Source organism: Dipodomys spectabilis, unplaced genomic scaffold, assembly GCF_019054845.1.
Source record: "Dipodomys spectabilis isolate Male_0828 unplaced genomic scaffold, ASM1905484v1 ptg000457l, whole genome shotgun sequence".
In the NCBI taxonomy this organism is placed as follows: domain Eukaryota; kingdom Metazoa; phylum Chordata; class Mammalia; order Rodentia; family Heteromyidae; genus Dipodomys; species Dipodomys spectabilis.
In genome coordinates this window covers 1428193-1454378 of record NW_024871134.1, presented here as the reverse complement: position 1 = coordinate 1454378, position 26186 = coordinate 1428193, and the positions used below count along the sequence as shown (strand labels likewise).

Genomic DNA, 26186 nt, shown 5'->3' with positions numbered 1-26186 from the left:
TCCAAAGTAAAAATTGTGTATGTTTTATATGTCGTGTATAATAAAAGTGAACCTTGTATTGTTCACACTGTAATTATAGAGAACTACAGGTACTTACTGGGTTCATAATTATGAACTTTTAAAAAGAAATTGGGTCAAATTATAGGCTGACATTTAAAAATGTGTGTTATATCCAAATTACAAGGGGGGGTAACCTGTTCCCGTTTCTGAGCAGTAGTCCTTTGTACCAAGCAGACTGTGCGTTCTCATGTCATTAAAAAAAGCCTGAAGCATAGCGACACTTCGGTACCTGTAACAAATGCTTGGTTCATTTATATTGAAGTTTCATTTACATTTTCTGTTTTTGTCTGTCTGAATGTTTCTTATTTTATGCTCTTTAAATTTAATCCATTGATCAAATCAGAATCAGATCTGACTCTGGGAATTCAAGGGGATTTGAATCTTGCTAGTTCTGTTTGTGACTCATGAGCTATCGCGGGGCCCTTTCTCCTCCTCCTCCTCCTCCTTCTTCTCCCTCCTCCTCCTCTCCCTCGTTCCTCCCCCCTCCCCTTCCCATGTGTGTATTGTGAAGACACATCACATGCCCGGGGAGGACGGAGCAGGACAGGACAGGACAGGGCAGGACAGGGCAAGACGGGGCAGGACCGGGCAGGATGGGGCAGGACGGAGCAGAACTGGGCAGGACTGGGCAGAGTGGAGCAGGACCTGGCAGGATGGAGCAGGATGGAGCAGGATAGAGCAGGACCGGGCAGGACCTGGCAGGACCGGACAGGACCATGCAGGATGGGACAGGACAGGGCAGGACACTCCCTTCAGGGTAATGTTAGAGCATCTGTGAAGAATAATGCAGTTTCCCAAACAAATGCCTCCACCCCTTTGAAAAGCATCTCCTGGAATGCAGAATAGAACTCAAGACATAATAACAGCTTTTCAAGAGATCCCACGAGTAATGTCCAGTGTGAAGGCTTCTTCCTCAGATGGAGGGCCATTCGGGGGCCAGGAGGCAGAGACAGACTGGGAGATTTGGGGACAAGCAGCAGGAAGACTACCCTTTCTCTAGAGGCCAGTCATCCTTTGCAAAGCCTTCAGTAATAAAAGAATAGGGAACCATCTAATGTCTGGCAGCTCATGCCCATATTCCTATCTTACTCAGGAAGCAGAGACCTGAGGACTGAAGTTCAAAGCCAGCCCAGGCAGAAAAGACTGTAAGATTAGATTCTTATCTCTGTTTAACCACCAAAAAGTTGAAGTGAAGGCATGGCCCAAGTGGCAGAGCACCAACCTTGAGTGAAAAAAACAAAGCAAGAGCATGAAGCCCGGAAGTTTCAGTTCCAGCACACACACACACACACACACACACACACACACACACGTGCGCACATGCATACATCTTAGTTCCAGTCCTAAATGAGCTATAAATGAGCTTAAATGACTATAAACATCTGACACAAAGACCAGCTTCACCAGAAACACAAAACCCCATAGTTTAAATTCAAGGTCAAGTGAGAGCACAGAAAGGAGTAAGCTGGATTATTTAAAAACTTTGTCTTCACTAATGTTGTAGCTACAATCAAGTAGAACAGAACAGTGGAAACTTAGAGATAAGCATTACCCTGGAAAATCTTTTAGAAAGGGGATAGAATCTATTCTTAGAAAGATAAAAAGTGACAGGACAGCTATTGAACAAGAGCAATCCAATCCAGGGGAAAGTAACAAAATACAGACAAAATCCCATTGGGAGCAGCAAACAGCTGGTTATTCTGAGAAGCTGTTTGAGGACGGAGAGGAAAGCATCTAAATGCCAGAGGGTGGAATGTTTTGATTCAAAGCTGCTTTGGCTACTCTTGTGATTGAGAGAAAAATCACTCGGCCTGCAGGCATCGAAGAAGATGAGCAAAGCCAGGCCCCGGTGGCTCATGCCTGCAATCCTAGTTACTCAGGAGGCTGAGATCTGAGGATCAAGTTCCAAAGTCAGCCTCAGGAGACAAATCCTTCAGATATTACCTTCAGTTAACCAGCAAAATGCTGAAATTGGAAGTGTGGCTCAAGTGGTAGAGGGCCAGCTGTAGGCAAAAATGCCATGTAAGAGCTCTAAGATTGGAGTTCAAGCCCCAGTATGGGGAGCAGGGAGCAGAGAATTCCTTAAATCACAGTTCAAAATTGTAAAAAAGATAGCTGGGCACCTGTGGCTTGCGCCTGTAATCCTAGCCACCCAGGAGGCTGAGGTCTGAGGATCATGTTTTGAAGCCAGTCCAGACAATGGAGCTGTGGCTTAAGTGGCAGAATATCAGCCTTGAGTCAAAAAGCTGAGGAACAGTGTGGAGTCCCGAGTTCAAATCTCAGGACTGATACCATTTTTTTTTAATAAAGAAGATGATGTATCAATTTCGGATTGTTTCTGTAACAAAATACTGCAAATCCAGCGTTTGGTTGGTTTTAAGCAAAAATAAAAAATGTACAAGCTTTTGGATCTGAGATGCAATGGGAAAGGAATGTGCAGCCTGCAGCTCTTCCAAAGGCCCCATGAGGAACGCCTTCGCTGGCCTTTCCTCCTCCTGTGCTGCAGGCTCTCTCCCACCCCAGTCCATGCCTCCCTCCCTCCAAGGCCAGCAGAACCTGACTCCTCTCTGACACCTGTTCCTGTATCAAAGGAAAGTTCCAGAGCAAAGACGCTCACCTAGGTAAGGCAGGGCTGGGATTACTTTGGGTGACATTACAAGGTGATGTGGTTGGAGGTGCCCCATGGCTATCACCACCAACAGAGGTAAGGATAGAAAAATGAAGATGGTTGGAGGGAGGACAGGAGACATGACAAAAATCACACCAGCTTCTTGTAGTAGATAAAAGAACCAATGGAGAATAAGAAATTACAAAAAAAAAAAAAAAGGGAAGGGAGGAATGGAGGGAGGGAGGGAGGGAGGGGAGGAAGGAAGGAAGGAAGCAAAAGGCTGGGAATGGTGACTCAGACCTGTATTTCTAGCTATTTGGAAAGCTGAGATCTGAAGGTCAAGGTTCAAAGTCAGCTCAAGCAAGAAAGTCCATGAGACTCTTATCTCCAATTCACTGCCAAAAAGCTGGAAGTGGAGCTGTGGCTCAAGTAGTAGAGCACCAGCCTGGAACACAAAATAGTTCAGAGACAGCACCCAGGCCCTGACTTCAAGTCCCAAGACCAGAAGAAAAAAAAAAGAAAGAAGAAAACAGGAAAGAAATTGTGAAATATGCAATAGGAAAGTAATTATCTAAACTGAAGAAATCATGAAATCTTGACACTTTGGTGCACTCCAAGAAGAAAGAAGAATGGGTCTAAAAGGATTTAGCTCTTAAACTTTCTGAGAAAATGTTAGTTAAATGTAAGAAACATTACCTTGTATTACATAGTGTGAACATTATATCATGATTAATGTTAATGTTGCTTAATTGTAGAACATGCACCTAAACCAGAATAATTTCTGCAATGGAAATTTAATTCCAATTCCAATAATGGCCTACAATTTTAAGATTAATTTAGCAAAATCTAAGACATGATATAGAGAAAAGAGGATGAGGAAAGTTCAATTCTCTTAGACATAGCAGTGAAGTAGTCAATAAAGTGAGGCATACAGAAATTAAGTATGTCAACTTAGAAATTGAGAGATGCTAAATGTCTCATCAACTAAGGGGAGTATGAAGAATTAGAATACTGCAGGGGGAAGAAATAGTTTAATCAAGAAAATAGTTGGCAATGTTTTTTAAGTAATAGGAGAGAAATAGAGGAACGATTAAAGCAGAAACTGAAGGCTGGTATAACAAGAATCCACGGTGCATAGTAACTGACTCAGCGTAGAGCATGCTTCAGTGTCAAGGCAAATCCAGAACGCTGTGACGTTATGAACAAATCCAGAATGCTGGGATGTTGGGAACAAATCCAGAACGCTACAATGTTGGGAACAAATCCAGAATACTGCAATGTCACAAATCCTGAATGCTGTGACATCATGAACAAATCCAGGATGCTGTGATGTCACAAGTCCAGAATGCTGTGATATCATGAACAAATCCAGAATGCTGTGATGTCACAAGTCCAGAATGCTGTGATATCATGAACAAATCCAGAATGCTACAATGGTGGGAACAAATCCAGAACATTGTGATGTTGGGAACAAATCTAGAATGCTGCCATGTCATGAACAAACCTAGAATGCTGTGATGTCATAACAGATTCAGAGGCTGTAATGTTGGGAACAAATCCAGAATGCCATAATGTTGTGAACATTAATGCTGTAATGTTGTAGACATGGTGTCAATTCATGAAATGACTCATGTTTTTAACATGAAGGCACTTAAAATAATAGGAAGTGCATTAATATATTGAGACAGGCAATACAGAAACATGTAAAATTGGACATCAAAAATTCCCAATGTGAAGCTCACACCCGTAATCCTAGCTACTCAGGAGGCTGAGATCTGAGGATCACAGTTCAAAGACAGCCTGGGCAAGAAAGTTTGTGAGACTCTTATTTTCAATAAAATAAGAAAACCATCAGAAAACCAGAAGTGGTGCTGTGGTTCAAGCAGGAGAATGCTAGCTTTGAGCTGAAGAGCTGAGGGACAGCGCCCAGGGCCAGAGTTGAAGCACCCCAACCCACCAAACAAACAAACAAAAAATTCCCAGTGTGAAGAGAGATGGAATGCAGGGATTTTTCATTTTTAGTTTACTTGTATTTTGTTTCTTATCTTTACAATCAGTGTTAAGTCACTGTTTTTCAATTCTCATCATCAAAGAATTTTTTGTACATTTCATAGTAACCTCAAAGAAAAAAATCTATAGTAGAATGTGAGAAACTAAAACACACTACTGAAAAATCACATATCCAAAGGAAACAATTGAGAGGGAGAAAGACCAAAGGAATGACTTTGAAAACAGAAAACAAATACCAAACTGGCACAGGTAAAACTTTACCTGTTGATAATTTCCTTACATAGATTAAAATTTAACACTAAGGGATAGAGTGATTGAAAGGATGGAAAAAATATATAAATGACCAAATTAAATGTCTATAAAAATCTCACTACACCTGGAAGGATAGAGCCTGAAAGCCACCGAATACAAATAATAACAATGATAAGGAAAGCCATGACATAGCACAGAGGGATAAGTTCAACAAGAGCAAATAATCACTCTAAATACACTGGCAAAGCATCCGAGCACAGTAGATGCTACCTGACCCGGGAGAGGCCAGGCAAACCGGTTATACACATGACCCGGCGGGAAAGCCAGGGCAGCGGTGGGTATGATGCTGGGAAGCCCGGCCAAGAAACCACTAGACACACTCACAGAAGTCCCTAAGAACAGCAGCTCAGGACAGGAGGGAGTTGGTGGGCGGCGATTCTATTCTGAGCGGTGGGCCTAGCGCCTACAATTTTTCCCCCCTGACAACCAGATATTTAGCTTCTGTTTTATCTGCCTTGCAAAACATAGGAGTTGGACAAATTCCATTTACATGATCACTGCATCCCCCCCTCCGCCCCCCCCCCCCCCCCCCCCCCGCCAGTATAAAAACCCTCTGCTTGTTGTTACTCATGGCTGCTTCTGGGTTCCCTATAGCTAGTTGTCATTCTGTCCGGATATAATTGGCTGTTGACAAATTTCCTTTGGGGGGGGGGGAGAATTGGGTAGGGGGGCGGGAGAAGGATGGGAAGGGATGGGAAGGGGAAACAAAGGAGGAGGCTACAATGCTTGATAAGAAATGTACTCATTATCTTGCCCATGTAATTGTAAGCCCTCTGTACAGTATTTTCACAATAAAAAAAAATTTTCCTTTTACTAAGAAATTTCCTTGTAATCAAGATTTGGTTCTTGAGCTGGTGTTGTCTCCTGGTGATTTCAGCTCATTCAGGGGTCACCTGGATAGAGAAGTCTGCCTCATTTCTGGTTTGGGCACCCAGGTATGCTGAATTCTGACAGATTGAGCCATTTGTCAAGAAAAATGAAAAAAAAGGCAGCATTGTATGACAGACTGAGTTCAACTTTCAATATTAAAATTGATGCCACCATTTCTAGGTAACAGGCAAACATTTAGAGTTTAGGAAGCTCCAGAAGGATCTGGAGCAAACAAAAAACAAACAAAAAAATGGAGGGGCAGGATCCTTGCTGGTTTAGACGAGGGTAAACATGCGCCTCGCTTTGCTAGGCAAAGGCTCCCCCAGTAACATCTGGCTGCTGGTGTTGCTGCAAGACCAACATTACAGGCTCATGCCTGTAATCCCAGCTATCCAGGAGGCTGAGATCTCAGCATTCCAATTAACCATCAAAAAGCTGGAAGTAGAGGTGTGGCTTAGTTGGTAAGACACTGGCCTTGGGCAGAAAAAGCAAACAGCTAAGAGTAGGCCCCGAGTTCAAGTCCCAGTACTCAGCCAACCTCCCTTTCTCTTTCTCTCACACATGCACAAACCACCAGACAGCTGGACAAAAGTTGGTGACAGATGGTGTAGAGGCCTTGGGTTCCAATCACAGCACCACACACAATGCCCATCAACACAGTGTCACCTTTCTACACAAAGAACTTAAAAGTATGGATCAGCATTATCTGAAATGGGTTTCATTTATAAAATAAAAACACTGAGACTAGAATTTTCACCTTGGAAAACCTGGCAGTGTTCTCCAGTCAGGATCTGTAATTCGACTTTTGCTTCACTTTTTTCTTGTCAAAGACAAAAATGTACTATCAAGGTCTCTACACAAAGAATTGGGAAATCTGGGAATGAATTAGCTGTCCCTTTGCTTTCTTTGGTGTTTAATTGGGCTGCACCATCTTGCTGTGTCTGGAATAATTTGTATTGCAATGCTTCCTGGGATAAATTAAATAAAAAAGGTCCTACAAGAACTGGTGGCATACATTTCTGTGTGACACAAGCAAACTGACACTTGTTAAGTTGCTTACTGGAGTGAACAAACTTTTTTTTTTTTTTGCAGGGGAAATGGATGGATCTAGAACAAAACATGTTAAACGAAGAAAGCAAAACTCAAGAGACACAAATGGTGCATGTTATCTCCCATATACTGGAAACTAGATCTGAAATACTGGGGCATGATAAATGACACACAACTCTAGGCATCCACACACAGTGAGGCCAAAGGAGGATGCTCTTCTTAGGGGAGAAACACAAAGGCGCAATGCCTATGTGTGTATACAATAACACCTATCAATGAACTCCAGTAAATGGAAACAAGAGTTTGTTTTTTGCTATTTCTGGTTTCTTCTCTTTTGGTCTTGTTTGTTCCTTTAACTGTCTTTGTGTCTTACAGAAATGGAGGGACAAAGGGTGAACAAATGCAGCAGTGGTATTCACTAGACACAATGTTGATAATAAACTATACAACTTGTGGGTAGGGATAGAGGGAAAACCTGGAGGAGAATGAGGGAAGGGGTGACACTGTCCAAATAGAAATGTACTCACTGCCTGACTTATGTAACTATCACTCCTCTGTACATCACCTTTATTATAATAATAAAATTAAAACTTTTTTTTAAATTAAAGGACAGGATATGTAGTTGGAGATGGTTGTTAGTTTTCCAGTATTCTTCAGAAGCTTAAGAGAATTTCACTTCAAGGAAAATGCTATAATTTTTAATGAGTTCTGATTTATGCTTATAAATAATCACTTAAGAATTTTTTTTATTATACAGAATGTATTCAGAAACTCTATGGATATTACATAGCTTTGACTATAGCTTACACAAATTTCAAATCCTTAAAGAAATCTCTGTATGATGCCACAGATATTAAAATGACCAGTAATTAAGTTTTTCATGAACAACTGTCTTTTTTTTTTTTGTCGGTCATGGGGCTTGAACTCTGGGCCTAGCCTGGGCACTGTCCCTGAGCTCTTCAGCTCAAGGCCAGTGCTCTACCACTTGAGCCACAGCTCCACTTCTGGTTTTCTGGTGGTTAATTGGAGATAAGAGTGTCATGAACTTTCCTGCCCAGGCTGGCTTTGAACCGTGATCCTCAGATATCAGCCTCCTGAGTAGCTAGGATGACAAGGCATGAGCCACTGGTGTCCAGCTGGTACAAGTATTCTCAATGTATCCACTTATGCTGGAATGCAAAGGTCATCTCAAAAGTTAATGCTACATCCAGCAATACACACAAATGCTTTTCTGGAGTGGCAGGACAGGCAAGGGACCGGTGTTTGAGCAATGTCACTTACAATGTACCTTAGATGCCATGGCCTGGCGCAGACTGAATTTGTGTGAGTATGAAACTGGAAGGACACTCACGATTATGTATCAAACTGAAAACACACTGCAAATGGGAATGGCATAACTCATTAGCTATCCTGCGGTATGACTTCAGACGATGGGACACAGATACTTTGAGATTCAACATTTTTCTGGAGACTGTAAGGCACTGATACAAGTAATTTATTATGCTTGAAAAAGCAATGAAGAGATTAATTCTGAGGATTTTAATCAATTCAATACTATTATACATTAAAGAAAAAAGTCCTTCCACAAACTTCTCTCACAAAGCCAGTAGTTCTGTATTTACATAGAATTGTTATAATACTTTTCAGTGTTAATCTATGATACAATAATGTTATCTCAGAAAACATAAAAATATAGCTTTTTCTTGGCCATGCTCTCTCACTTTAAATGAGCCAGAGAGCTCATCAAAGTTACGTCAGGACTTCCAAATGCAGGACAGACACCGTCAAGCTCCTCCACACCAGGGGCCGGAGTCACGCAGAGTAGACAGAGGGCTCGTCCTCATCACTCAGGTCTGAGTCGTCGTCTACTCCTTCGATGACAGACTTCTTCCCTTTACAGCAGGACACAACGAAGCCAATCAAGAACACCTGCAGATGAAAACCAGCCACCTGTTATGTCTCAAATCCAAAACTGCTCAGAAGCAATTCCTTCCAATGTCAACAAACCGCCAGGACACAGAGGAACTATGAAGACACAGGGAAGGAATGTTCACATCTCACTGCATGGAGGGCTGTCCATCCTTACCCCAAGAAAGGCCCAGTTCCCGAAATAATATGCTGCGCTGAAGAACCAGAACTTGTGAAGGAACAGATAGGTCCGAGTTACTGTACATTGATCTATAATAAAAGCAAATAAAAGAATTGAGGTCAGGTGGTTTCTTTCTTAAATATGATCATTTGTTCTGAATCTCAAAACATGTCTTTGAAGCCGGGTGCTGGTGGCTCACACCTGTAATCCTAGCTACTCAGGAAGCTGAGATCTGAGGATCACGGTTCAAAGTCAGCCCGGGCAGGAAAGCCCGAGAGACTCTTATCTCCAATAAACCACTAGAAAACTGGAAGTGGCGCTGTGGCTCAAGCGGTAGAGCACTTGCTTTGAGTTGAAGAACTCGGGAACAGCGCCCGGGCCCAGGGTTCAAGCTCTACAACCAACAACAACAATAATAAAAACAAAAAAAATTTCTTTGTAAAAGCTAAGAATCCAAATAACAGCCCATCAGGAATAAGAGAGCAGACAACACTCTAGGCCTCTCCAAAGCCACCTCAATCACTTCCATACGGAGCTATACAGGCTGCTGCCACCAGCAGCCCCACACCTGGGCATTAATCCAACAGAGCACAAACCAGGCCACACTAAAGCTACCAGCACAATCATGTTCGCTGTAGCGTTGTTTACCACAATCAGGCATGGAACCAACCCAGATGCCCTTCAACGGACAAATGGATCAAGAAAATGTGGTATATATACACAAAGGAATTCTACTTATCCATTAGAAAGAATGATATTGTATCAGTCATAAAGTAATGGAGAGACTTGGAAAAAATTATGTGAAGGGAAGTAAGCCAGACCCAGAGAAACAGAGGATGCATGGTGTCTGTCATCTGTGGTAGCTAGAATTTGCCTACATATCTATAATAAACACACTGAGTGATGACCAAGAGGCGACGAATTAACTAACTGAAGCATAATTGACTCTATGGAGAGTACAAACAGTGAAATTCCTTAGAAAGACTAAGCCAAAGCCCAACAAAACAGCAGGAAATGGGTACATGCATTGGGGTGGGGTTAGGAGAGAGGGGTAGATGGATGAAAGGGAAAGGGGAGTGGAAGAATACAGTCAAGAATATACCACAAAATTAAGAAAAAGGGAAGGGTTGGGTAAAAGAGGGTGAAGTGTTGATCAAGATGCACTGCATTCATAACCTGCTGTTACAGGCACCTCCTTTGTACAACTACTCAAAGGCCAAAAAAAAAAAAAGGAATGTCCCCATTGTAATCTTTGTCTTTTCTTCTTCTTTTTTCCTAATGCTGGTCCTGAGGCTTGAACTCAGGGCATGGGCACTGTCCCTGAGGCTCTTTGTACTCAAGGCTAGCGCTCTACCACTTGAGCCACAGCACCTTTTCTGAGTAGTTTCTTGGAGATAAAGAATCTCACAGACGTTCCTGCCCAGGCTGCTTGGAACCGTGATCCTCAGACCCCTGCCTCTTGAGTATCTAGGATTACAGGCGTGAGCCTCTGGTGCCCAGCTTCCTGAACACTGTTTATACTCTTCACCCACAGGATAGTCTAGAAGGAATATTCAGTTTGGTAGGAAAATAAAAAAGCCTTGAAGCCAGGATCCCGGCTTCACACAGGAGCTAGTCTTTACCACCGCCTCCTTCTGCCTCTGCCCATGGTATTTTGACACGTGACTGTATTGGGTTACACTCATAAACTGAGAGTAGCCCCCTGGGGAGTCATGGCCAGCACCCCCATGTATTTTATATTCAAGGGGTCCACTCTGGAGAGGGTGGTATTGCTCTTTAACATCTGCCAGCTCCCAGCTGCTCTCCTGGGTCACTGGAGTTCTAAGGATCTTTCTAGATATCTGTACATTTAAATCATGAACTATTCCAGTTAGGGATCGTGTTTAAAGTCTGGAGCCACCTGACAGATGTCACTCAAAAAGGACACGTGAATGTTCCAATTAAACTGAAGACTGAACATTAACAATGACAAAGAGACTATACGGAAAAAGTCCTACAGTGGAAGAGGCAAGTGAGTACCAGTCAGGCGCAGGTGGCTCACATCTCCAATCCAAGATATCAGAAGGCTAAGATCTGAGGAGGGCCGTGCTGAGAGAGCCCAGACAAATAAATCCATGAGACCCTTACCTCCGATTAACCAGCAAAAAGCCAGAAGGAAGAGTGTGGCTAAAGTGGTAGAGCACCAACCTTGAGTGAAAAAGCCAGATAAGAGCATGAGGCACTGAATTCAAACTCCACTACTAGCACTAAGAAAAAGAAAAAGGGCTTCTCAGGGACAAAAAGAAGAATACAATGCAAAACATCCCTTCTCCTTAATCACAAAAATGACAACAAAAGGCAATTGGACCATTTTGTCATGCAAAAAGAGCTTTTATTGCTAATTGGTACTTGGGATTTTTCACTTTCTTTTCTTTTCTTTTTTTTTGTGGCAGTACTGGGAATTGAACTTAAGATCATGAGCCAGCTCAGCTTGTTTGCTCAGCTGACATGAGTCATGCCTCTGGCCCCATTTTGTGCTAGGTATTTTGGGGACGGAGTCTGTTGGTCTTCTCTGCCCAGGCTGGCCTAGAACTGTGACCCTCCAGATCTCAGCCTCCTAACTAGGATAACAGGCATGAACCACTGGCACCTTTTAAACAATTTGTTATACATCATTTTTTAATATATGCTGACTGCCACTAAGATAACTGATTAGTCACTGTAATAAAACTACCTTTTACTTTAAATGTACTTTTCAAAAATACTGTGGATACAAGCCACAACTGGGTCATGATATTCACTTGAGACCAATTTATAACTGTGCTTTCCATTTGTGCATATTAGTAAACAAATACTCACCTTGTATATGCATAGACTCCAAAGGCATTTGAGAAAACTCATGTGCCATGGAGAGTAATGTAAATAAAACAGTGCTTTGTTTCCCTAGTGCTAAAACTCTTCGTCAATGACTGGACCACTTGGATGCCACTTTATACGTAATGGTTTCCACGCCACACTAACTTTGGCTTCTGGTTAAGGTCTTCCCACTGCTGGATGCTACTGAGTATTTATAAGAAACGCATGCACCTTACAGGACAAGACACCTGGAGCTTGGACTATACTGTGAAACTCAGGAGAATTACTTACAGGCTTCTTTATCCCCTTTGATTAGCATACAGAGGTGGGTTTCACTGTGACCATGCACAGGTGTAACCTGATTAAATTCACTCGCCCTTCTAAAACCATTCCAGCAGGCTTCACTGTTCTATTTCCATTTACACAAATGACTTTAGTCATGTTCACCCTCATTTTGCCTTCTGCTCTCCCCTCCTCCCCTCTGACACCCAACAACAGAGCTGGGTTTACTCTCCTGTCTTAGTTGTGTTGACTGTGCCAAAAGCTTCACTTCAGTGGTTTAAGAAAGCAAATAACATGGGGCAGGGGATAAACAGCAAGCAAGTTAGAGCAAGACCACCCAAGACAACACCGCAGGTACAGGGACAGAGGAGGAAGAGGCTGAGATTTCTAGGAAATACAACCAGTTACAGGACAGATAGGAAAAGAGCCTGAGACTTCTAGGAAATATGACCAGGGATAGGGACAAAGAGGAAATCAGAGCCCAAGACTTCCAGGAGATAAATCCTCATTAATCACTGCTTTAATATCCAATGTATTTAGAGCTTTAATATCCAATGTATTTAATCCATGAAACTCATAGACATGATTAAATTGGAAAAACTAGCATATAGACTCAAATAAGTAGGAGTGCAGGAAATAAGGAAATACTTAATAAAATCCAGACTTGTGTGCCTATCTGTCATATCACTAAATCACTACTTTTTGCAGGTGAAGGGAAAAGAAGTGAAGAACATGGCATGGAAGATCAAGAAAATTCCATTGTAAAGTTTCATTGTATCTTAAGAATACGTGAATTGTAAGAGGCTTATAAAAACAGATTTTTTTTTTTACTTAACAAATTTTAAAGTTTTTCCCCCATTACTAGGACATAAACTCATGAGTGCAAAAAGTTGAATGAGAGCCCAATGCATGGAGCTCACCACTTGAGCCACAGCTCCACTTCCACTTTTGTAGATTTAACTGGAGATAAAAGTCATACAGATTTCTCTGGGGGCTGGCCTCAAAACCATGATTCGCAGATCTCAGCTTCCTGAGTATCTAGCATTATGGGTAATCATTTTTAAGGATCAGTATAGTTGGAGTTAAAATCTGATTATAGTTAACTAAGTTTAAAGGATTTTTAAGATGCTAAAATGTTCCTAATTTCATTTATATAACTAACTGGCCATATAAAACTTATTAAAAGGTAGTATAGGCAACATGTTGGCACAATACCTATAGAGACTGTATATATGTATGTATGTATGTACGTGTGGTTTAGTGAATTCTAAATTATCAATGTTTAAACTCTTAGTCTCAACAGTATAGTTTACCTTTTTAACAAAACAAAAATATCTAAAGGGTATAGTCAAAAATATTAAAGTTGGAGACAAAACAGAAACAATTATAAAGTACAAATAGACTATAGGATTCTGGGGTCACATAATCCTAAGTACCAAAGGTAAATGACATACAAAGTCTGCCTTGCAGTAAGCAGTAATAGAGTGGACCAATGCCCCAAGAGTTTAGAGAGATGCCTACATTCAATTAAGAAGACTGACATACTCTGAGTTAGTGATTTTGAGCAGTAGTCCATGACGTCTGAGACTCTGGAGAATTTGAGTCGATAACTAATGTACTGTGTTGAACTTTTATCAGCACAATCAAAATGTCAACAAGAAGGGACTGGGAAGGTAGCTTAGTGGCAGAGTGCTTGCCTAGCATGCATGAAGCCCTGGGTTCTATTCCTCTGTACCACATACACAAAAAAGACCAGAAGTGGTACTGTGGCTCAAGTGGTAGAGCACTAGCCTTGAGCAAAAGAAGCACAGGGACGGTGCCCAGGCCCTGAGTTCAAGGCTCAGGACTGGGGAAAAAAGTCAACAAGTCTAATCTTGATTAGACTTTCTTCATATCAAGCAAATCTGGGGAAAATGATGGAAACATCAAGACTCACCTTTCTAACAATGGTCCTCACACCATGCATCACCTACATCATGTTCAGCCCCTACCTGACAATGGTCCTGACATTACATGTTACCTAGCCACGCCCAGCCCCTACCTGATAATGGTCCTGATGCCACGTGTTACCTAGGTCATGCAACCACTGAGATCAGTGGGATCTCCTCTGACCCCATGCTCACCTTCACATGGAGTGGGTATATTTGTTTTTCATACAGATTCTCTTTCTCTGGTGAGGACTCATCATTCCAAGTGTCTAGTTGAAGTTACATTCTCCATGATAGTTAATAAACACTGTTATCTGACAGGGCTAACAAACCCATGTCTTTTCTGTGTGGTGTAATAGGGTTTACCTCACCGTCTTAGAGTTTACTCTATTTTGCTTTTGTGACTCCATCTTAAGGAAAGTACTGCACCCCCAACCCCGGAGACTAGTTCCTTATGGCCTGACATTTAAAGATATATGTACCCACTGTTCCATTTATGTTCCTAGTAAGGAGTCATAGAGACTGTCACAGAAACGGGTCATGCCACCTCACTCAATGCTTGCTTACAGCATTGTCTAGCTTAAGCTTCTGTACCTTCCCGCTTGGCTTGCACCTGCAGGAAAGAACTGTTAGGGACTTTCCACCCCTGAACAAACAAGGAGATGGGTTTTCTGCTTTCAAAGGGGCCCTGAGACCAGGCCTGGGACTGCACTTTGGGCACCCAACAGTCTGGGTACCCCGGCTGGTAATACAGATTTTCTATTGCTGCACTGCGTCTGTGTGGTCTCTCCTGGTGGCTTAACCCACAACTGTGGTTACATGAAGGCGGACATTAGAGGCTTAGCTGGGGTAGTTCTCAGAAAATCATTTTATCTTGCTACTCTGCTCCCAGTTACTAATTTCCAATCAGATGAGGTTATTTGTCAACACAAAATTGGTGTCAGAGAAAAGATTGCATGTCAAAGTGGTAGTTAACCTAAGTTAACCACCAACAGCTCTTCTGATCTGTGGAAAAGCTTTCTGGTCTAACATGACAGACTGAACATAGTCCTGTGTGTTCCTCTTAGACAGGCATAAAGCCAGGAGTAATCCCTAACTGTGAAGAAAGTGAGAGCAGGTCCATCAGCCACAAGGTCTCAAGAACAATCTGGAAAATGGAAGTCACATCTCAAAGATCGCCAGTATAAACCATATAAAATTATATAAATGAAATGTACTCATTACCAGATTATAAAACGAACTCCAATAATAATAGAAAGTTTACTGGCATTCTACCACTTAAACTACAGCTCTGCCTCCAGTTATGTGGTGGTACACTGGAGATAAGCATCTCACGGACTTTCCTGCCTGGACTGGTGTCAAACCTCAACCCTCAGGTCTCAGCCTCCATGACAGCTAGGATTATAGACATAAGCCACTGGCATATGGTTTCAGTTCTCATCATCTCTAAGTTTCTAGACATTGGATAGAAGTGGCCTACCTTCAGGGGCGTCAGCATCACACCTCTTCGGTCCAGGAAAGGTGGAATTACCTTTATGGTCATCAGAAGTTATATTGCTCTGAAAGATAAAAATATAGTTAAAATGTAAAAAGTCACATTGATATACTTAAAATTGAAAAATATGAACTATATAGTTTTTTGTTGTTGTTGTTTTGTTGGTCGTGGGGCTTGAACTCTGAGCCTGGGCGCTGTCCCTTAGCTTTTTAGCTCAAGACGAGCACTCTACCACTTGAGCCACAGTGCCACTTCTGGTTTTCTGATAGCTTACTGGAAATGAGAGTCTCACAGACTTTCTTGCCCAGGCTGGCTTTGAATGGAGATCCTCAGATCTCAGCCTCCTGAGTAGCTAGGATTACAGGCATGAGCCACTGACGCCCAGCCTATTTACTGTTTTCTATTGAATAAATTTATCTAAGAGTCTAATAGAAGTTATGATTAGAAGAAAGAGCTATGATAAAATTTTTAGGTGAACAAGAGAGTCTCATCCCAGAACACAAAAAGTACATTTCTAATCCAAACATGGCATCTAAAATAATACAAATAAACAGTTAAGTAGGTAAAGAATGTCTGTTCCCATCTTCCCTCCTTCTCTTCCTATTTCCCTCCCTCCCTCCCTCCACAGGAGAACATTTACCAAGCCAGGCCAAGGGGAGGAAGCCCGGGTCAGAAAGGACAAGCAGAGGGAAGTATGGTCCAGGTGGACAGAGGATGTATCCCATACTCAGGTCATTCAGGTCACTCCACTCCACTGAGGTCTGGGCCTCACCTGTCCTACTTGTGTTTACTATCTAGTATTCTCAATGAACTAGCTCTCTAGTATTTAGTGATATTATTCATGGTACTGAGAGAGGACAGACTTAGAATATTACTGTTATTTCTAACTGCATGTTAAACAAAGAACAAAGGAAGTGTTGGATTAATAAAGAAAGGTTCCATTAAAGCAATGCTTAATCTAGGCCCTTTGTCTCAGATGTGAATTGTCAGGAAGTAGACAAAAAAAGTAATTTAGAGAAAGAAAACATGAAATAAATGTTCAATCAGGGATGCTCAAAATATCATAAATTGTCAGAGAATACAAATTTGCTATCTAGTTAAAACTAAAAATTAAAGTTGGCTTTTGAGAGCTCCACAATATCCAGTAGTCAGCAGATAATCTACTGTGTTCAAGGAAGGCACACTTACTAACAAATGGAGTCTTCACACTTACTCACAAATGGAGTCTTCACAGAGTCACTGCTGGGGTTCCTAGTACTAATGACCAGATACACTGTGCTCACCAAACATTCCAGACTTGTTAGTTACTCCAAACATTGTTTTAGATGAAGCATTATAAAATTTAATGAAATGGTGAGATGAAGCTCAGTAGCTTCATGCCACAGGGTATACTTAAATATGAAACAAGCTAGGCACCAGTGGCTCACTCCTGTAATCCTAGTTACTCAGGAAGCTGAGATCTGAAAAACAAGGTTTGAAGCCAGCCCAAACAGGAAAGTCTGTGAGACTCTCATCTCCAATTAACCACCAAACAGCTGTAAGTGGAGCTGTGGCTCAAGTGGTAGAACACCAGCTTTCAGTGACAAAGCTAAGAGAGAGCCCTGATACTGAGTTCAAGCCCCAGACCAGCGTGTGTGCACTATACTTACCTCTACTATACTTACCTCTACTAAGTAATTTTGGCTTCCGTACATAACATACTGGGGAGCAAGACTGTAAATCATGTAGCTAGTGTGGAGGACAATAAGCAGAAGGATCATACAGAGAAACAGCAGGGCCTGAGGCCTTGTTCTCCCTCTTCTGATTTTATATAACTGGAAGGGAGAGACAGAGACAAAGTGTCAACACTGTATTCTACCAGTGGGGCATGAAGTCTTGTTCTGTTCTCTGGGGAAGGCTGGCATAGTTCAAGCAACCACTTCTCTGTTCCAACTTAATTACTAAGAATCTTTTGTCATTCCAGATAATTCTGCTCTCTGAAGCTTTTAAATTTAATCTTTAAGTTTTTTTTTTCGTTTGTCACTTGTGGGGCTTGAACTCTGAGCCTGGGTGCTGTCCCTGAGCTCTTCAGCTCAAGGCTAGCGCTCTACCACTTGAGCCACAGTGCCAATCCAGTTTTTTGGTGGTTAATTGGAGATAAGAGTCTCACAGACTTTCCTGCCCAGGCTGGCTTTGAACCCTGATACTCAGATCTCAGCTTGAGTAACTAGGATTACAGGCATGAGCCACTGGTACCTGGCTTTAGTCTTTTAAAATTATGGCAGAGCAGCTACGTACATGAATTCTTAAAATCCTATCCCCAGAGCTGAGAGCCAGTGGCTCATATCTGCAATCTTACCACACCAGGGGATGAGATTTGAAGGACCAAAATTAGAAGCCAGGAAGGCAGGAAGGTCTGCTAGACTCCATCTCCAAAATAACCAGCAAATGCTGGGCTGACGGTATGGCTTAAGTGGTAATGAGCCAGCCTAGTAAGTAAGCCACACAAACCCCAATACTGCCAAAAGGAAAAAAAAAAAGGAAACTGGAAAAACAGAACCTAGCAAACTTATCAGTGTTCACATGGTTGGTTTCCAGACTGGCCTTGTAAACTAACTGCTCAGTAGAGTTCCATACAACCAAAGACAGCCTGAATATCTACTTGTATCTAAAGACTAGAAATATCAATTTAAACTTCAAGAGTTAGTAATACATTCTTGGCTTGTGCTTTTATATAACATTACTGGGCAAAACCAGACGTCATGTGTTTACAGAAATCCATTTCCATGACATACTCATGAAATCTTCATATTATACTCTGCTATAAAATACAGTGTATGGATATAGATATTTTTCCATCTATCCATTCAAATATTTGGTATCTACAGTATTAGAGGGCCATATTCCACCTCCTTGCAACTTCACAAGCTTGTGCAGTTCGGACTAACAGAATGCCAGCTCCAGACGAAATGACTGTAAGATCACTTAAACCTGTTCACGGCTCAGCTTCCCTTGTGCCTTGTGGGACCCATAAAAAAGAAAGCTAGGGGGTTCTGGGACAGCATGCCCCCTCTACTCTCTTCCAACAGAACATGCATGGGATCAATGGAGTTACAGCAGCTATACTGCAATCATGAGGGAGAGAAAAGGATAAGAGATAATGGACCCAGCACTCTCCCTCTGTATTATGAAGTCTCTAAGGATAAACTATTTTACTCACAGCTATAGTAGTGTCTATCTGCCTCAGCTTATTCTTTTTTTTTTGATTTGGTGCCTTAAGCTTTTTTCCCTCAAGGCTGGCCAAACTCTACCACTTGAGCCATAGGCTTCCGGCTCTTTGTTACTTAATTGGCAATTAGTCTCTAAGATGTGTCTGTCTGGCTCTCCCAAGCAGAAGCATGAACCACTAGTGCCCAGCATAAAACTCTTAAATGATGTTAAGTGAGTATAAGAAGGAAAAAACTCTTCACACATACCTGTCCGTTGGTATCTGTGGGGGCTGGTGTAAACTGACTGAGATTCATATCTATTGGCCTTTCTAGTGTAGTGTTTGAATAGAACCTACATCTGCCTGTCTTCTAGATTATCCACAACAACTAGTATAACGTAAAATGGTTCACAAGGGAATGGACAAGGAGGAAAATCTGTACACATTCAGTCCAGGAGCAGTGTCCTTATGTATTTTCTGTGCAAGGTGGGTAAAACCCACAGACATGAGCCCACAGGTATAGAGTGTCTGCAGGGGTGGTACTGTCACATTCTGAGACACAGAGCGTCTACAGGGGTGGCACTGTAACACTGAGACATGGAACCACAGGTACAGAGCGTCTGCAGGGGTGGCACTGTCACATTCTGAGACACAGAACCACAGGTACAGTCTGCACTGTACAAGCTGGGTGCTGGTGGCTCACACCTGTAATCCCAGCTACTCAGGAGGCTGAGATTGGAGGATCACAGTTAGAAACCAGCCCAGGCAGACATGCCCAGAGACTTTTATTGCCAATTCATCAGTAAGAGCCAAAAACAGAATTGTGGTTCAAATGCTAGAACGTGCCTAGAGTAAAAAAGCCAAACAACAGCAAAAGGCCCTGAGGGCCAAGCCCTACCACAGGCACAAAACAAAATAAGACACATTTTTATGTTGTGGTGAAGGGAAAAGTCACCAGTCCCATTGCTCTTGGTATAAAGAAAGCTACAACTTACACATTTTACATACAATGTCACATCAGAGAAAATGTACACAATGAACTTAACAAAAACATTTACTTACTCTAATCCAAAAGAACCATATGCCGATATTTCGAATTCCTGCCATTGAAGTAAAAATAAAGTACATAATAATAATTGTTATAAGAATATAATCGAGAGGGAACACCTGGAAAAAGATAAAATCATATTTAATACACAAACTGCAAAGCTCTAGAAGTCATATAATATTAACTGGAAATTGCATTATTTGATAAATATCATTATTAAGCCTGATGATTTGGATTAAGCTGCTATGATAACAGCACAAAAAAGAATTCATCAAAAATACTAATAAGTATCAAACAAGTATCCAGTTTTTTAGTACTATTACCCTAAGAAAAATTCTAAAATAAGAAAAATTCTAAAATAAATCAAACTACAGCCCACATTTTTGTAGGAAGTAAAAGATTTCATTAAAACTGAAACAAGCCTGGTGTCTGGTGTCTCATGGCTGCAATCCTTACTGCTCAGGGAAGTGACCTCTAGGATGAAGATCCAAAGCCAGGCCAGGAACAAAGTCCAAGAGGCTACCTCCAATTAGCTAGCAGAAAAACTGGACTTGGGGCATGGCTCAAGTAGTAGAGTGCCAGCCCAAACAACAGGGAGCCCATGAAGCCTTGAGTTCAAGCCTAAAACACACACACACACACACACACACACACACACACACACACACCACACACACACACACACACACACACACACACACACACACACACACACACACACACACACAATTTGGGGAAAGTTCATATATGTCATGGGCTGTTCCCAATTGAATTTGGCAATGTATCAATATAATAATCTTTAACACAATAATCTAAATAAATAATCTCACATTTGTAAAGAGCCAAATATACTTCAAGTGCTGGAAAGTTTTCACCATAACCGACTGCATGGGGCAGGGTGAAGGGTAGTCAGTGGTACTTTACTGTCTGTAGTGAAGACAGCTTGCTGGGGTATGAAGTAAATGCTACTTTACTTACTGTCTGTAGTACAGGCAACAGCATATTCAGTGGATTACTCAGGTTAGCTCCAAAAATTACAAAACCAGAATCAATTCCAGCTGAATGAAGAGCTTTATCTAAACTATGTACAAATAGGAAAAAAATAAGAGTTAATAAGATATACTATCATCTCATCAATCTATGAAGAGCATCGTTGTAACTTAAGCAGGAAATTCAGTTGAATTAAAGAAAACAGGCAAAATAAATTAATCCCTCATCCAAATTTCTCACAGATAGTATTAAATTATGCAGGCTAAGAAATACTGCCAATGATTGGACTTTTTAGATGTTTTTCAAATTAATGTTGTAGAGTACTTTACGTAGCACAGTTATTCAAGATGAATGTGCTACACTAATGGAATTCATAATGAAGGATATACAATACTACAGAACTTCTGCAAGTGCTATATAAATGAATCTATTGTACTTACTTTGACAGGAAGAGAGAAATTACAAACAGCAATGCAACTAAGATGAAAAAGATTCCCCAAATGATCTAAAAGCAAAAATATATTCATTACAATAGAGTCCTAAGAGATGGATTAAAAGCACAACTCCATTATGCTTGATATAAGTTGCCAGCATATAACAATGATATAATTAAAATGATCTGAGACTTACTTTAATTTAGTATGTAAACCCAGACATTTATGCCTACATTTTCATTTTGAGACTATTTAAGAACATATATACAACACAGATAAAGCACTTTAAGTTTTCACTATAAGCAAATAAAACTCTCTGATCAGATACAAAGTTTTTGTCTTCTCTACACTCAAATAGGATAACTGAGGTATACACACACATACAAAATCAAGAGGCTCATGTTTTATTATTCTTGAACCTTGTACATTTTCCCGTAGAAATACTGATATACATTTAACTGCTCAGAAAGAGACAGAGACAGAGAAAGACAGAGAGACAGAGAGAAAGAGAGAGGGAGAGAGAGAGACAGAGAGAGAGAGACAGAGAGAGAGAGAGAAAGAGACAGAGACAGAGAGACAGAGGGGTGGGGGAGGGCTACAGCAGTGACTCTGTTCCTAGAACTGAGTGCTGACAGCACCAGGAAGTGCCAGGTGGACGCACTCTGTGGAGAACATGTTCAGCATTAGAGCTCGTGTATCCTTTCAGACACTGAGACAAGATCTTCTTGGGAAGAAGAGTTGGCAAAGAAAGGATGGGAAGCCTACAGCCATCTTCTGAAATAGAGTAACACTGTGTGTTAGCTACTTAAGACACTGGTGTTCCTCATGATTTAGGTCGAGTTTTGGGTGGGGCACAGTGATGCATATCTCTAATCCCAGCTACTTAAACAGAGTAAGGGCAAAAGTATGAGACCTGAAAAATAGAAACTAAAGATCTTGGAAGATGGCTCAAGTGTTAAGAGGGCTTGCCTAGTCCAATACTCAGTAGCAACTATATATAATTGCTAGCTTCAAAAGGTTAGAACAGGAGAGACAAAATAGCTCAACAGCAGCATAGCACACAGGAAAAACAAATCTGTAAGGGGAAAATCCTTCTCCAAAGCTAGACACTAGCTTCTTGCTTACAGTCTGTGCATCTACAGTGAGTCCAGGGGAAGCAACTCACACCAGTGGAGGGAATAAGGTCACACCAGAGGACTGGAGCAGAGCCAAGCGATCTGCTCAAGTTCCAAACAGGCTCTAGGGCCTGCCATGAGTTGATCAGGTCTAGGGGAACGGGCAAGGTGTGGGTGGTAGGGAATCAAGACACTGTTCTGGGGCCTCAAGATCAGGATGCCCAGCTATCTGGACCTCATATAAGCCAAAGGTACCTGGCCTCCTGGACCTTACACAGGTAAGGATGCCCGGCTGTCTGGACCTCATATAAGACAAGTACCTGGCCGTCTAGACCTCACACAGGCAAGGATACCCGGCCATCTGATCTCACACAGGTAAGGATGCCTGGCTGTCTGGACTTCACACAGTAAGGACACCCGGCCCTCTGGACCTCATGTAAGACTAGAGTGCCTGGCTGGACCTCACACAGGTAAGGACTCCCTACAGTAACAAAGGTTCCACAGTAATGGCATAATCCCTTCTACTAGATTTGGGCACCTGCATTTGGTGCTTAGATGAAATAGAGGCAATACTTTTATACTGAGGACCAACAAATCATAGCACTTCCTAGACAACTGTTAATAAAAACTGCTCATAGCACGAGGCAGTATCATTACCAGACTCCAATTGGTAGTCTAGCACAGTGCATAGAAATGTACTTGAAATTAAGATTTCCTTCTGTTGATATACATTTTGGCAAACAAAAAGAAAGTAATAAAAATCCTTTTCTATCTTACCAATCTGCTGGGATGAATGATTAAGAGTTGTACTGTTTAATTACTTAACACATAATACTTGGCAAAAAAAAAAAAAAAAGGAGATAAATCCTTCATAGAGGCCAAGAAAACTGCAAATATTTGACCTAAGAGACTCGTGCCAGTGTGACCACATTGCACTGGTGCTATTTATTTTGAAATAAAATTAAACTATAAAGGAAACACCAAGAGCAAAATTGGTGAAAATGTTCTCTTCTATACTACAATAAGAAACTACGTCAAGTGTCAGCATCAGCTTTTCAACACTTTGGAAATCCAGCAGAGACACACAGCAGTCCAGGAATGCTTGCGTCTCAGGAGAAGGGTCCAGTGGCTCTTTCTGAGGCCCCGAGCCTCTGGAAGGACGTGCCTCTCAAGTCCACTGCCCAGAGCCATCACCATGTCCCCTGTGGCTCTCCACAGGATCCCAGTGGCATGCCAGTCTCTATTTGTTCTCTGTGAGTGCTCACGCAATGCTAAAAGCCTCTGCCGAAAAGTGCTGGCCAGAGCAAACTATAAGCCATCTAGGAACCTCAGGAGGTTAAGCCAGCAGACAGCAGGACAAATTAACCAACAGGCTTAAAATATAAAGCTAAGGAGATGAGACATGTCATGTTGCCAGGAATCTGGAAGGCCCTACATCCACGCTGGCCGGTGGTGACCAGGAAGGGTGTGAGACAGCCTGCTACACAGCTCTTCAGACACCAAAGGTCCACATCACAGGGCAGTGAAGGCTGAGCTGAGGGCCTTCTGGGCATTGAAAGAGTACACATCACACACACACAGACCCTAGGCAAAGATCAGACTGGCTATCTGCAGGACTTTAGGAAAATCACCATTAGTCGTAAGTGAGCAAGGACCTCAGTGAGCACAGACAGCAGAGGATACAGACCTTACATGATTAGTTCTCGAAAACCACTGGGCCATGACAGCAGAGACAGGCCTAACAATAACCTGAGGACAGGGAAAATCTAACTTCTAACTACCACACTGTGTCAATTTTAATTGGACTTCAGAGTCATATAAGGATGTTGGGCCTGGAACAGGCCATGGAAAATAGTGACAAGCTAGGCAGCAGTAGCTCATGCCTGTAATCCTGGCTGTTCAGAAGGCTGAGATCTGAGGACCCTGGTTTGAAGCCAGCACATGAGGCACTAAGTGGAGATATAGACCAAGTGGCAGAGTGCCTTGTGCAGTAAAGCTAAGGGACAGCACCCAGTGCCTAAGTTCAAGCCCCAGAAGTACAAACAAATAAAAATAAAAATAAATTAAAGGTGTCATGTTTATCCATGTTTGGAAAGAGAATTTGATTTGAAAGACATCTCTTTCTGCCCTCCAGAAGCAGTCTGACCTTCCATTTCCTGTGTGGGGCACTGTAAATGACGGTCATCCCAATCCCCCATGTCAAGTTGGGTGGGAAACTCTTACATCTTCAAGGCTTCTCCAAGAGAGGACAGCCACACGGTTTTCCTTCCCCAGTACTGAGAGCTCATCTCAGGAGTCAGGGAAAGTGAGGAGAAGGAGGCTCCTCTAATACTTCAAGCACCTTTCTTAATGCTTTTCTAAATGCTAAAAGATTAAAAAAAAATCCATTCTCCTCTTTTACAGAATATTATTTTCAAAGTGGCAAAGATTATCAGGACGATTTCTCAATGTAGTCCCACTTAGTTCTTGATTACGGTGGTAATTTTCCCTGTTATCTATTAGGAACAATGTATGCAGTTCAGTATTTAATCACTGAACACCTGACAAAGGGATGAGAAGGGGTGGTGGACGAGTTGGGGAGATCTAATGAAAGTTAAGACTATAAAAACTGTATTAACTTCAGATATACACAGGCAAAGATAGTACAAAGAATTACAGTATGCCCTTCACCCAGATCCAAATGGTAGCATTTTATTTGATGCTTTTATCATAGCCTCTATAATCAGAGAGAATAAGAGAATAAGTTTTTTGAGAATAAGTTACAGATAAAATGACTTAGTAACTACCAATGTCCTAAAAGCAAAGACATTTTTCATATGATTACAGTATAATGATCAAAATCAGGAAATTAAAATAGATACAACACTCTTATCTAATCTAATTTTGAACTGTTCCATTAATGTCTTTTTCTAGACCAAAATGCAACCTAGGACCATGATGCGATGCTTGTGTCCTTTATCTGGAACACATCCTACTTGCTTTTCTTTCCCAACATAAGACATTCTGAAGAGAGGAGCAGTTGTTTTAAGAATGTCTCTCAATGTGAAATGTCTTGGTCCCATGATTCTACTCTTCTGGACGCACCCGTCAGGAACCACAACCCTGTCGTGGATAAGTGGACTGGGGCCATCAAGCTGTATCACTGAAGTGCAGGAAAATTCCATGGTGTACTTTTACTTCTGCTTCCCATCCACCCTGAATATGCAGTTACTTTGCAAGTGAAAGGAGTCTTGGTTTTGTTATAATCTCATACTCGTTAGGGAGGACAAAATGGTGTTACCATTTTGGAAAACACAGAACAGCAGATTTTTAAAAAGTTAAAACATAGAACCCGTAAAATCAGAAATTCTACTCTTTGGTTTTACCCAAGAGAAATAGATGAAATTACATAACCACAGAGATCTGTGTGAAAACTTTGCTATCAGCAACATGACTGCCTTCATTTACCTAGCACTTAAATTCAGATACCAGAGACCTATAAACAATGGCTTCCAAAAATGAGAACACAATGGTCTTCCATCCAATAATCCCTTTCTTCATACTTCCAGAAACATCTTCTAACAAGGAAACACATTCTTGTGGGCAAATCTGGACTCTCCTTTCCTAATTACAGCAAGTACCCACCTGCAAAGTATGCTAACAGCTGCTGTCTTACTGAGCTTTGTTTTTGTTTACCTTTCCTTGTTACAGCACTTACATAGGAGTATACAAGGCTCTAAGGGTTACATACCCTGCCCAACTACCAAACAGCACAACTGTGACTCAAACCCAGACAATTTCAACAGCAGACACTCTGCTCTCAGTGTCATACTGAAGGGCTCAGAAGGAGAACCACATCTCTGAAGAGTACTACAGAAATTTGAGAGAAGACTG

The 26186-nt window shown here is 41.6% G+C and overlaps 1 protein-coding gene across 1 annotated transcript in view; it reads right to left on the bottom strand.

The window, feature by feature from the left end:
- Window positions 1–8384: 8384 nt before the first annotated feature.
- The window catches only part of Lmbrd1 (LMBR1 domain containing 1), a 52834-nt gene continuing 35032 nt past the window's right edge, over window positions 8385–26186 (bottom strand). The window contains exons 10-16 of the mRNA XM_042668570.1: window positions 21205–21269; window positions 20753–20855; window positions 19789–19893; window positions 17204–17353; window positions 15525–15603; window positions 8997–9088; window positions 8385–8839 (exon numbers count right to left, since the gene is read on the bottom strand). Coding sequence (XP_042524504.1) covers window positions 8723–8839; window positions 8997–9088; window positions 15525–15603; window positions 17204–17353; window positions 19789–19893; window positions 20753–20855; window positions 21205–21269 — 711 coding nt within the window. The 3' untranslated portion in view covers window positions 8385–8722. The remainder of the gene's footprint in view (window positions 8840–8996; window positions 9089–15524; window positions 15604–17203; window positions 17354–19788; window positions 19894–20752; window positions 20856–21204; window positions 21270–26186) is intronic.